Source organism: Erinaceus europaeus, chromosome 4, assembly GCF_950295315.1.
Source record: "Erinaceus europaeus chromosome 4, mEriEur2.1, whole genome shotgun sequence".
NCBI lineage: Eukaryota > Metazoa > Chordata > Mammalia > Eulipotyphla > Erinaceidae > Erinaceus > Erinaceus europaeus.
The window spans coordinates 98955597-98968428 of record NC_080165.1 but is presented as its reverse complement, the minus strand read 5'-3'; the positions used below and the strand labels follow the sequence as shown (position 1 = coordinate 98968428).

General features: G+C 43.9%; 1 protein-coding gene across 1 annotated transcript; it reads right to left on the bottom strand.

The window, feature by feature from the left end:
• Window positions 1-284: 284 nt before the first annotated feature.
• Window positions 285-11526, bottom strand: NANOG (Nanog homeobox). The gene is made up of 4 exons (XM_007537535.1): window positions 11379-11526; window positions 2746-3017; window positions 1131-1199; window positions 285-689 (listed from the first exon to the last, which is right to left on the bottom strand). Exons 1-4 carry the CDS (start codon window positions 11524-11526, stop codon window positions 285-287), a joined length of 894 nt encoding a protein of 297 aa, XP_007537597.1.
• Window positions 11527-12832: the final 1306 nt, after the last annotated feature.

The window sequence follows — 12832 nt, the reverse complement described above, 5'->3', positions numbered from 1 at the left end:
CTTCATTACACCTCTGTTTTTACTCTCTGCCCTGGAAATCTACATCCCAAAAGATATTAAAAACCCATGTTCTATCTAGTGTTTTTTTGAAGAGAGACAATGTCTAACATGTTCAAAGCAGCCCTGGCTACCAAAACTACAACCACCCACTGTGCCCCCTCCACCTTCAATTGACATAATGGGCATTTTGAGAAAGTTACCAAAGCAGAGATATAAAAGTGAAGGAAGAAAAATCCCAGCATTAACAGAGCCATTGCCCAAGCCCAGACTGACTAGACTACTCTTCACACATCTTGAGACAGTGTGTTTGGAGGACAATTCAGGAAGAAGTCCATGGCTTGTTCCGTATTAAAGTAACCAGTCTGCTGTGTGTAACTGTAGCTCTCCCCGGAAGGGTCCCAAATGGTGTCGAAGTCACTGGGAGAAAAATGCTGTTGGAATTGTGTCAGAAGTGGGGGGGATTCCTCTCCACAGGTGTATGCTGGGTCTGGCCAGAGCTGGTTGTCCCAAGTCTGGTTATTCCAGGCGTGACTGTACCAGTTCTGACTTGGGTTCCAGGGCTGGTTGGTCCAAGGTGGGTTGTTCCAGTTGGGGATATTCCACATTGGAAGGTTTTCTGGAGTGTTGACCAGGCATCCCTGGGGGTGGGGGTAGGGGTAGAAGCTGGGGTATTCCAGAGGTCCAGAAACCTTCTGAAAGAGAAGGGTGCATTCACGGAAAAGGCACAAGGAGAAAAAAAAATCAGATTATGTCTGTGGTTGGAATTGGGTGACTCCACAATGGATAAGATGGAAATGTCCACAAAAGGAAAAAGCAGAGACAAATAATTAAGTAAATAAATGGTTTCTCGTGGCTGGGTGGTGTTACATCAGGTTAAGTGAACATAGTACTCCATGCAAGTACCTGGGTTTGAGCCCTCACCCACCCCCCTGCTAAGGGGACGCTTCTCAGTGGTGAAGCAGGTCTGCAGGTGTCTTTCTCTCTCTCTCTCCCCCCCCCCATCTCTCTAAATTTATCTTTCCTGTCAAATAAAATAGGGGGAAAAAATGACTGGTGGTAGATTCACTGTGATAACCTTGGTGACAAAAATAAATAAACAAGCAAATAAATAAATACATGGTTCCTCTTACCTGAGTGATACTGCTATTTTTTAGCCACCTTTTAGATTTCATCCTCTGGTTCTGGAACCAGGTCTTAACCTGCAGGACAAAGGTAGTAGGAAAACAGAAAATACTAGTAATGCAGATGTTGTATGGATGAAAGAATAGCATTAGCACTTATCTGCGCAACTATCTAGTGCTCAAGAAGAACAACAGGACCTGCAGAATCTTTTTTTAAATAATTCTTTTAAAAAACTTAAAAAAAAATTTTTTTTTAATTTATTTTATTTATTCCCTTTTGTTGCCCTTGTTGTTTTATTGTTGTAGTTATTATTGTTGTTGTCGTTGTTGGATAGGACAGAGAGAAATGGAGAGAGGAGGGGAAGACAGAGAGGAGAGAAAGATAGACACCTGCAGACCTGCTTCACCGCCTGTGAAGCGACTCCCCTGCAGGTGGGGAGCTGGGGTTCGAACTGGGATCCTTATGCCTGTCCTTGTGCTTTGCGCCACCTGCGCTTAACCCGCTGCGCTACAGCCCGACTCCCTTAAAAAACTTTTTTATATTTTTTTGTTTTGTCCTTTGTTGCCCTTGTTTTTAAATTTATTGTTGTTGTAGTTATTTTTGTTGTTATTGATGTCGTTGTTGTTGGATAAGACATAAAGAAATGGAGAGAGGAGGGGAAGACAGAAAGGGGGAGAGAAAGATAGACACCTGTAGACCTACTTCACCGCTTGTGAAGTGACTTCCCTGCAGGTGGGGAGCCAAGTTGGGGGCTCGGAATAGGGATCCTTATATAGGTTCTTGTGCTTTGCACTCCGTGCACTTAACTCGCTGCGCTACCGCCCGACTTCCCCTATAGAATCTCTTAGCTTTTAGTATTTCACTTGTTTATAGGCTAGAGATAGATAAATCAATAGGGGAGGGAGAGATAGAGAGACACCTGCAGCACTGCTTGTGAGACTTTCTCCCTTGCAGGTGAGGACTGGGTCCTTGCACATTGTTGTAACAAGTGAGTTCAACCAGGTACACCATCTCCTGGCCCCCAGACCTCCATTATTTTTTAATAAAATACTGAAACAAAGATAAGAGAAAGAGATCTGAAGACTGATCAGAGCAACACTCAGCTCTGGCTTATAGTGGTGCTGGAGATTGAACCTAGGACCTCAGGCATGAGTCTTTTTTTCATAACCATCATGCTGTCTTAACCCATTATTATTTCATTTTTTTAAATTAGTATTGGGCCTGGTAGTGACACACCGGGTTAAGCGCATATAGTATGATGTGCAAGGACCCGCGCAAGAATCCCGATTCCAGGCCCTTGTCTCCCCACCTGCCAGGGGGTTGTTTCACAAGTGATGGAGCAGGTGTCTCTCTTCCTCTCTAGCTGCCCCATCCCTTTCGATTTCTCTGTCCTGTCCAATTAAAAGAAATTTAGATATTCATTAGGTAGAGACAGAGAAACTGAGAAGAGGGAGAGACAGATGCATTCCTGCTTCACCACTTGTGAAGCTACCCCCGTAGGCAGGGAAGGGGGCTTGAATCTGGGTCCTTATGCACTGTAAGGTGCAATCAGGTGTGTCAACAATTTGGCCCCTATTTATTTATTTCATTTTATTTCTTATTGCAACAGCAGAATACCCTTACCTGTTTGTAGCTAAGGTTCAGAGTGGTGGAAAGTTCTTGCATCTGTTGGAGGCTCAGGTATTTCTGTTTCTGGAATCGATCATTGAGCACACAGAGCTGGGACTGCGAGAACACAGTCCTGCTCTTCTGCTTCTTAACCGGAGGCGGAACCGGAAGCTCCGGCTCCATGGTTGTACTCTTCTCTTCAGAGGGGAGCATTTTCGCTTTGGGGCTGGTGGAGGAATCCGGACTTTCATGAGCTGGCAGGTCCATATAGGAAGGGAGAGGAGAGGCTATTTAGAAGAAAATGGCTTTTCTCTAGTAGGTTTCAAATACACATACTTAAAAAATATATTTTATTTACTTATTTCAATAAGAAACACACACACACACACACACACACACACACACACACACACACACACACACACACACACACACACACAGTCCAGAGCACTGCAGAAAAAGAGTCCAGAGCACTGCTCAGCTCTGGTTGATGGTGATGCTGGGGATTGGAGCTGGGACCTCTACACATTGTACTGACAAATGCATTCTTTTCATAGCTTTTGTTAATTATTTCCTGCAGGGGTGGGGACAGGACCTGTGAAGGTAGTGGTAGCGCAGCCGGATAAGCGGATAAGTGTAAGCGCACGTGGCGTGAAGCGCTAGGACCAGCATAAGGATCCCAGTTCGAGGCCCCGGCTCCCCACCTGCAAGAGGGGGGGGGTCTCCTCACAGACGTTGAAACAAGTCTGCAGGTGTCTATCTTTCTCTCCCTCTCTGGATTTCTGTCTGTCCTATCCAGCAACAACAGCAATGGCAACAATAAAAAAAAAGGTAACAAAATGGGAAAAATGGCCTCCGGGAGCAGTGGATTTGTAGTGTAGGCACGAAACCCCAGCAATAACCCTGGAGGCAAAAATGAATAAATAAATAATTTACTGGGACCAACTGGTGGTGCACCTGGTTGAGCATACAGATTGTCATACTCAAGGACTCAGGCTCAACTTCTCAGTCCTCACTTACAGGGGGAAAACTTCACAAGTGAGAGAGCAAGTGTCTCTCCCTTTCCTCTCTCAATTTCTTTCTGTCCTATCAAATAAAATAAATATTTTAAAAGAATTATTTACTGAGCATCACTCTGGTACATCGAATACCAGTGACTAAAACTGGTCCTCATGTTAGATATCCTATCCAACAATGATGACATCAATAACTACAACAATAAAACAACAAGGGCAACAAAAGGGAATAAATAAATATTTAAAAAAAAATTTTGTGGTCCGGGAGGTGGCGCAGTGATAAAACTCTTAACTCTCAAGCATGAGGTCCCGGCAGCACATGTGCCAGAGTGATGTCTGGTTCTTTCTCTCTCCTATCTTTCTCATAAATAAATAAAATATTTAAAAAAATTATATTGGATAGGACAGAGAAATTGAGAGGGGAGGGGAAGCTAGAGAGGGAAAGAGACAGACACCTGCAGCCCTGCTTCACCACTCTGCAGGTGGGGACCAGGGGATTGAACCCGGGTCCTTGCACACTGTAGTGTATACACTTAACCAGACGCACACTTAACCAGACGTACCATCACCTGGCCCCCACTCAGAACATTTTAAAAGTCCTCACTACCTCAGCACTACTTAGTAGCAACATAATTCTTTTTTTCTTTTTCTTTATTGGGGGATTAATGGTTTACATTTGATAGTAAAATACAATAGTTTGTACATGCATGCATTTACCAGTTTTCCACATGAAAATTCAACCCCTACTTGATCCTCCTCTGCCATCATGTTCCAGGACCTGAAGCCCCCCCCACCCCAGAATCCTTTACTTTGATGCAATACACCAGTAACATATTTTTTAATTTTTAAAGAACTTTTAAAAATTTTATTTATTTTCTTAAATCAGTTCTTCCCCCTTTTGTTGCCCTTGTATTCTTATTGTTATTGTAATTATTGTTGTTATTGATGTCGTCGTTGTTAGATAGGACAGAGAGAAATGGAGAGAGGAGGGGAAGACAGAGGGGGAGAGCAAGACAGACACCTGCAGACCTGCTTCACTACCTGTGAAGTGACTTCCCCTGCAGGTGGGGAACCATGGGCTGGAACCAGGATACTTACGCTGGTCCTTGCACTTTGCGCCACATGCGCTTAACCCGCTGAGCTACCGGGTGACTCCCAGTAACATAATTCTTTTTCTTTTTTTTTTTTTAATATTTTATTTATTTATTCCCTTTTGTTGCCCTTGTTGTTTTATTGTTGTAGTCGTAGTTGTTGGATAGGACAGAGAGAAATGGAGAGAGGAGGGGAAGACAGAGAGGAGGAGAGAAAGATAGACCTGCTTCACCGCCTGTGAAGTTACTCCCCTGCGGGTGGGGAGCCGGGGTTCGAACCGGGATCTTAATGCCGGTCCTTGTGCTTTGCGCCACCTGCGCTTAACCTGCTGTGCTACAGCCCAACTCCCAGTAACAAAATTCTTAAGGGATGTTGTCCAAAAAAGTGTACTTGCCATCACTGCTTCATAAAGGATATCTCTAATAGATGGGAACGCAAACCTTTGTCTCAAACTGCTTTTTCCTACAAATCCAAAGCAACACCCTGACAGTTTTTACTCAGATTGTTCCTAAAGGTCAGAAGGATCACTTGACTTCCACCTATGTGACCTTAACCTATATAATTCCCCTACCCTACCCCAGCACTGTTCAATTCAGGTTTAAAGTGGTTCTGGGGATCTTATTTGGTATTAGGAGAGCCTCAAGCATTAAAATCTTTTGTAGTCATTATGCTATCTCTTTAGCCCCTTCTACATTAACTTGTTTTTTTAATTTAATTCACTTACTAGTGACAGAAAGGGGAAATAGGGGGAATTAGAGAGGGTCAGGAGGTGGCACACCTGGTAAAGTGCACACATTACAGTGCACAAGGACCCAGGTTCAAGTCCCTGGTCCCTACCTGCATGAGGAAAGCTTTAGGAGTGGTGAAGCAAGTCTACAGGGTGTCTGTCTTTCCCTCTATGTCCTCCCATCACCTCTCAATTTCTGTCTCTATCCAACAGTAAATAAAAAGATGAGAAAGAGGCGCCTGCAGCACTGCTTCACCAGTTGTGAAACTTCCTCTTGCAGATGGAGCGGGGGTGGACTATAAACTTGAACCCAGGTCCTTGCACATAACGTGTGCAAGAACCCAGGTTTATTTTATGATGGGGAACACCTCGCCCTCCACCTATATAATTTCTTAAACTGCAGAATCAATTTCTGGATGCACAGGACTAGCAAGAATTATGAATTGTAGTAGGCTTCTTGCCACCCGGACTTTTTGTGAGCCCTGTGAAATCATCATCTCCAAAATTATCTAGCCCTCACCCCAGGGAATTCCTTTACTAAGACAAGGTATGAAATGAGGGACCTACCACAGGATTTGGCACAAACTGACTTTCCTATACAGACCAGGCTTCAGTAGCCACTTGAACCAAAGGACAGGTTTTTTCTTCTTCTTCTTTTTTTTTTTTTTTTTAATTTTTACTTTTATTGCCCTTGTTTTTTTATTGTTGTTGTTGTCATTGTTTGATAGGACAGAGAGAAATGAAGAGAGGAGGGGAAGACAAAGAGGGGGGGAGAAACATAGACATCTTCAGACCTGCTTCACCGTATGTGAAGCGACTCCCCTGCAGGTGGGGACCTGGAGGCTCGAACCGGGATCCTTACCCCGGTCCTTGAGCTTTGCACCACATTTGCTTAAGCCGCTGCGCTACTGCCTGACTCCCCAAAAGGACAGGTTTTAAAAATCAAAAAAGAGAAGGTCGGGAGTTAGCACAGCGGGTTAAGCGGCAAGGACTGGCGTAAGGATCCTGGTTCAAGCCCCCGGCTCCCCACCTGCCGGGAGTAGCTTCACAGGCGATGAAGCAGGCCTACAGGTGTGTCTATCTTTTCTCCTGTCTTCCCCTCCTCTCTCCATTTCTCTCTGTCCTATGCAATAACAACAATAAAACAACAAGGGCAACAAAAGGAAATAAATTAGTTAATTAAAAAAAAAACTAAAAAAATAGCTTTCTCCCTCTTGGGGAGATAGGTGAGTACAGACATGAAACCCTATCTTTAATTCTCCACACTGTACATGGCTGAATAGTGCTTTCCTGTAATAAAATAAACCTGGGAGGGGGGAAGCATCTATACCAACTTACACTTGATTTGCTAAGAGTGTAGCCTTCCCACACCTCTTTTAAATTGCCAATAGGGTTGTCACTGGAGCTCAGTGCAGCCATTTAAAAAATTTGATAGGATAGAGAAAGTGAGAGGGGAGGATAAGAAAGGGAGATAGTTTTGCTCCACGGCTTGATAAATTGCCCCCTGCAGATGGGGGGCTGAGGACTTGGGGCATGGTATCTTGTGTGCTTAATTGGGTCCACCATTGTCCAGCCTAAAAGTATGCCCCCCTTTGCTAATACCCAAAGTATTTTTACAATCCAGTATTTCATTTGCAACATTTTAAGTTGCAAAAGCATAGTGCAGAGGCCAGGGGCTGGCACACCTGGTTAAGCACACACACATTTACAGTGCATAAGGACCCAGGTTCAAACCACCTGCAGGGGGAAAGCTTCATGAGTGGTGCAGTAGGGCTGTAGATTTCTCTGTCTCTTTCACTCTTTTTTAAAATTATCTTTATTTATTGGCTAGAGACAGCCAGAAATAAAGAGGAAGTAAGGGGAGGAGGAGTGATAGACACCTGCAGCCCTGCTTCACCACTCCAGAAGCTTTCCTGCCCTGCAGGTAGGGACCAGAGGCTTGAACCTGGGTCCTTGTGCATTGTAATGTGAGCACTTAACCAGGTGTACCACCTGGCCCCTCTCTTTCACTATCTATCTCCCCCCCTCCTTTCTCAATTTATCTGTATCTATTTAATAAATAAGTAAATAAAATGAAAATAAACAACTAGGGCAACAAAAGGGAATAAATATTTTAAAAAATGAAAATATTTATAAATTATAAAAGGGCACAAAATTTAGGCAAACAGTGCTGTGGTCTCTCATTAAAGCAAAATATTTAAAAGAAAAAAGTATTCATTTAGGGCACAATGATTAAAAAAAAGTATATGAGAGGTTATCCATTGAATGTTTACAATTCTCATAATGTGAATAGCTTCTAGGCAGTGATTTTATACCATGATGCATAATATTCATCTCAAACACATGAATTGCTATTCTCACACGTATTGCAAAATATTCACAGTAAGTCTAGGGAGTAATAGCCACCAGTAGGGCCTAGCAAGATAATTCACCAGGATAGGTCCAGGATAGCACTACACTAGGAGAAGCTCTAATGCTGTAATCTTTTCTCCTCTCTTTTAAATAACTGTTTAATTTACTTTACAATAGAGAGCCATGCTATCACTCTGGAACATGCCACGTGCGAGGATTCAAACTTGGGACCTCATGTTAAGTCCAGAATCTCCCTCAGCTCCACCCTGGGTTGCTCTCTTTCTGTCTGAAACATGAAGTCTTTTGTAAGGAGGAAATATCTAAAATTCATCACCAGTTAGAAACATTTTCTGGTGTGGTCTGGGAGGTGGTGCATTGACTAAGGCATTGGACTCTCAAGCATGAGGTCCTGAGTTCAATTCCCGGCAGCACACGTACCAGAGTGATACCTGGTTCTTTCTCTTTCCTATCTTTCTCATTAATAAATAAATAAAATCTTAAAAAAAAAAAAAAGAAACATTTTCTGGTGATAAGAACCCAGGCTTTATTCTCCCAGAAATTTTCAAATTTGCAACACAGTACTATTATAATCACAAGGGTTTCAGAACTGGACAGTTTTCAACAAATGATACCAATATTACAGTATCTCTCACATCCCTGACACTTAGAAGCCTAAGCACTAGAACATGAATTTATAAGACAAATTGGCTTCCTTTAAAAAAAAATGTGGGCGGGGGTAGATAGCATAACAGTTATGCAAAAAGACTCTCATGCCTGAGGCTCCAAAGTCCCAGGTTCAATCCCCTGCTCCACTATAAACCAGAGCTGAGCAGTGCTCTGGTTAAAAAAAAAAAAAAAAAAAAAAAGGGAGTTGGCTGGTAGCGCAGCGGGTTAAGGGCACGTGACACAAAGCACAAGGACCAGAGTTAGGACCCTGGTTGGAGCCCCTGGCTCCCCACCTGCAGTGGAGTCCCTTCACAAGCCATGAAGCAGGTCTGCAGCTGTCTTATCTTTCTCTCCCCCTCTGGCTTCCCCTCTTTCCATTTCTCTCTATCCTATCCAACAACAATGACAGTAACAGCAACAACAATAATAACTACAACAATAAAAGCAACAAGGGCAACAAAAGGGAATAAACAAATATTTTTAAAAAATTAATTTTTTAATTTATTGCCTCCAGGGTTATTGTTGGGGCTCAGAGCCAGCACTAAGAGTCTCCTGCTCCTAGAGGCCTTTTTTCTTTTCTTTTACTTTCTTTTCTTTTTAATTGGATAGGACAGGCAGAAATTGAGGGGTGGGGAGGGAGAGAGAAAGAAAGAAATAGAGAGGCACCTGCAGCCCTGCTTTACCACTTGCAAAGTTTTCCCCCTGCAGGTAGGAACCAGGGGCCTGAACCTATGTCCTTGCTCACTGCAATGTATGTACTTAACCATGTGCCCCACCACCTGGTCCACTGGCTTTCTTTTTTAAATTTACTTTTAGTGACAAAGACCACTGCTTAAATCTGACCTATAATGGATAGAACCTGGAGTCTTGGATCCTCAGCTATGGAGGTCTTTTTGCATAACCGCATGCTGTGCCCCCAGACCGTTAAGTCCAACTGGCTCTCAAATTTGAACTTAGCCACTGTTTTGACTGCCAAAAGGTCAAATCTATGGGTATTTTTACTGGTTCACAAATTTTGACGCTGCCCAGTAATAAAACACAGTAGAGCCACTTGCTAGTTCAGTATAAAGATCATTTTAGCAGGGGGAGATACACAAAATTATTTCTGTAAGTACTTATTTAGAGACAGAGAAAGGGCCCATGTTCTTCGAGCCTGGGCTCCCCACCTGTAGGAGAGACTTCACGAGTGGTGAAGCAGGTCTGCAGGTGTCTTTCTCCCTCTATCTACCTCTCCTCTCTCAAATTCTCTGTTCTATCTAAAAAAATAGAAAAGAGAGAAGCAGAGAGAGATGGGATACCTGTAGCACTGTATCACCAGGGTGAAGCTTCCACCCTGAAAGTGGGGACTAGGGGATTGAACAGGGGGTCCTTGTGCATGTTACCATGTATTCAACAAGGTGCACCATTGCCAAGCATGAAAGAAACCACAGTGGTGGGGAACAGGACTTGACCTTGGACCATGCACATAGCAAAGCATGACACTAGCCAAGTGAGCTTTTTTTTTTTTTGGGGGGGGGCCTTCACCACCCCCCAGCACTGCTCATCTCTGGCTTATGGTGGGTGATGTTGGGCAATGAAGTGACATCTCAGAACTTAAAGCATGGGAGTCTTTTTGGAGAGATTCACACACTTAACCATGTTATTATAGCTACTCCTGTATACAGGACAGAACAACAGGTGAGGTCTGCCCCCTCTTCCCAAACTATGATGCTATATCTTCTGGCCTAACAATGCCCTTTAGTGTCACCATTTATGTTCCCTGTTCAGCTCTCATTCTTTTCTGCAGTGCTTGGGCAAGTACACTCACAGCAGAAGTGCTGAGTGCCATACATCCCTCTCTCACTCAATTCCCAACATCCAAGTCCCAGACAGGTGGCAATCAGGGCATATGCCAACCCATTAGCACCAAGAGGTGTGGAGAGGATTAGTGGGGGGCGTGGGGGGCACAACTGGTGGTGCACCTGGTTAAGCATACTTTATAATGTGCAAAGAGCTGGGCTCAAGCCCCCGGTCCCCACCTGCATGGGAAAAGCTTCATGATTGGTGAAGCAGCAATGCTATAATTGTCTTATCTCTACTACCTACCTCTCTACCTCCTCCTTCCCTCCCAAGTTTTCGCTCTCTATTCAGTAATAAATACAACTTTAAAAATAATTCATTAGGAGCTGGGTGGTGGTGCACCTGGTTGAGCGCACATGTGACAATGCATAAGGACCTGAGTTCAGTGGTTCAAGCCTCCAGTCCCCACTTGCAGAGGAAAAGCTTTGCAAGTGGTGAAACAGTGTTCTAGGTGTCTGTCACTATTCCTCTATCTCCCCCTTCCCTCTTAATTTCTGACTGTTCCTACCCAATAAAGATAATTTTTAAAATGATTCATTTAAAAAAAAAAAAGGGGATTAGTGCTTATATTAATGGGCTATAAGTGCTCTAGAGGGATGAATGACCTTGAACTCCCCCCTCCCCCTCCCTTTTTGAAACTTAAGACTTTATTTTTAAAGATTTACCAATTTATTTCATGAGACCACAGCACAGCTCCAGCTTATACAAAATGAGGGGTTGAACCGGGGGCCTCAGGAATGCAATTACTGCATTCTACCCTGAGCCACCTCCCCTGACTGCTTGCTCTATTTATTTAATAAGATAGAGAAAAATAAGAGTCAGGCACTGAACCTGTGGCCTCATGCCTGACTCAAGTCCAGCGTTTGTTCTCCCACTCATCCAACACCCCACACATCCCCAGCTACAGAAGTAAGTGTTTTTTTTTTTTTTTTAATTTTTAATTTCTTTTTTCTTACCAGTCTCCAGGTGGGCTGCCTCAGAAGACTCATGCACAAATGCTTGCTTCTCCTCAGAGCTGTGAATTTCAGGTTTTGGTGATGAGCCCCCAGAACTGCATGATTCGGGGCAAGGCGGGATTCGAGGACAAGCGTTATCCACACTCATGCTGAGCTGAGGAAGAGGCAAGAAAACCAAAAAAGCTAGACCGTGAGAGAGCCCAGGCTTCGTGTCTGGTGGAGGAATCCAGAGGAAGATGGAGAGGGAGAGTCAGAAATAAGAGAGACACATAGTCCTGTGAATCAGCAGCAACTTAAGGAAATCAGGCTCTTGGAGCAAAAGACAAAGATTTTTAGAATCTCTAGATTTATAAGGAAGGCTCACCCATCCTTACACCTCCCCCTGCCCCCTCCCCATAGCTCACGCCTCGCCCCCCCCACCCCCACCCATTTGAATTCTCAATTAATCCTGTCTGCCAGTCTCACCCAGGTCTTTGTAAATGCAAAAAGACCTGCTGAGTAACCCAAACTGGGTGGGGAACTCGGAGACTGGAGTCTCCGAACTCAGGAACTAACTACAAGGAAATTCCAAATTTGCCTTGTTATATACCTTTAAAAGAAAAAAAAAAATCAGAGATGCACCTCCAATTCCACAGACTTAGGGGGATGGAAACTTCCCATCTAAAGGCAAGCAATGGTAGGCCTCAGGGCCTCAAAAGCTTGGCTAGTTAATGGCGGAAATGTCCACCAGCTCCATTTTCCCCTAAGGATACACCCTCAGGTCACAATGAAACACGCCATTGTATGGTGCTTAGGCAGCAGTTAGTTAAAAATAGGCCTTGCTCTTAAGTGTCATTTAAGATCCTTCTTGTGTTAGATTGCAGAAGGGCAAGTCTTTTTTCCACAACATTTGTCTTGTACTTTAATGAAAGCTGGAGAAAAGAAGGAAGGCAGTTTGTCACCCTGTTAATTACATGTGTACCATTACCATGCAGATTGTGGGGGGAAAACTGATGTACTTTGTGGGTTTAAGAAGAGAGAGACCTGAGCAGGTCTGGTCCTATTAGGGATGAGGGGTTGACCTTGGGGGGTCTCAGGCTTGCAAAACACAAAGTCTGTTCCCTGGGATGCCTTCTTGAGTAAGTGAAGGTCTTCCTTCACTCTGGGGTCGGCCTCTTGTATGACTGGATTTCCTCGCCTGTAAGTGAGGAGCTTCTCTGGGTTTCTGAAAGAATCGGAGGAGGCAATGTGCTAATTGCTCGTGATCCCCCTAATACCTGGTCTGGGTCATGATCCAGAAACAGCTGTTAGCAGAAACTCAGTCAGCGCCTGGACCTTCAAGTCAGATATCTCCTTTGCTCTCCAGCTTTTTATCTTAATCCAGTAAACAGCGTGCTAGAACACAAACACCCACCGCCCTCTTTTTTCACCCCGGGGTCATCACTGCAATAGACAGATGCAAAGTAACACCATTT

What these genes read in the sequence shown, in the direction of transcription:
- NANOG (XM_007537535.1), bottom strand. Translation starts at nt 11,526, where the DNA reads ATGAGTGTGGATAACGCTTGTCCTCGAATCCCGCCTTGCCCCGAATCA. An exon ending in TGAACCTTAGCTACAAACAG is followed by an intron (nt 1,200 to 2,745) that starts GTAAGGGTATTC and finishes TTTGTCCTGCAG; the next exon opens with GTTAAGACCTGGTTCCAGAA. An exon ending in AAAATAGCAGTATCACTCAG is followed by an intron (nt 690 to 1,130) that starts GTAAGAGGAACC and finishes CTCTTTCAGAAG; the next exon opens with GTTTCTGGACCTCTGGAATA.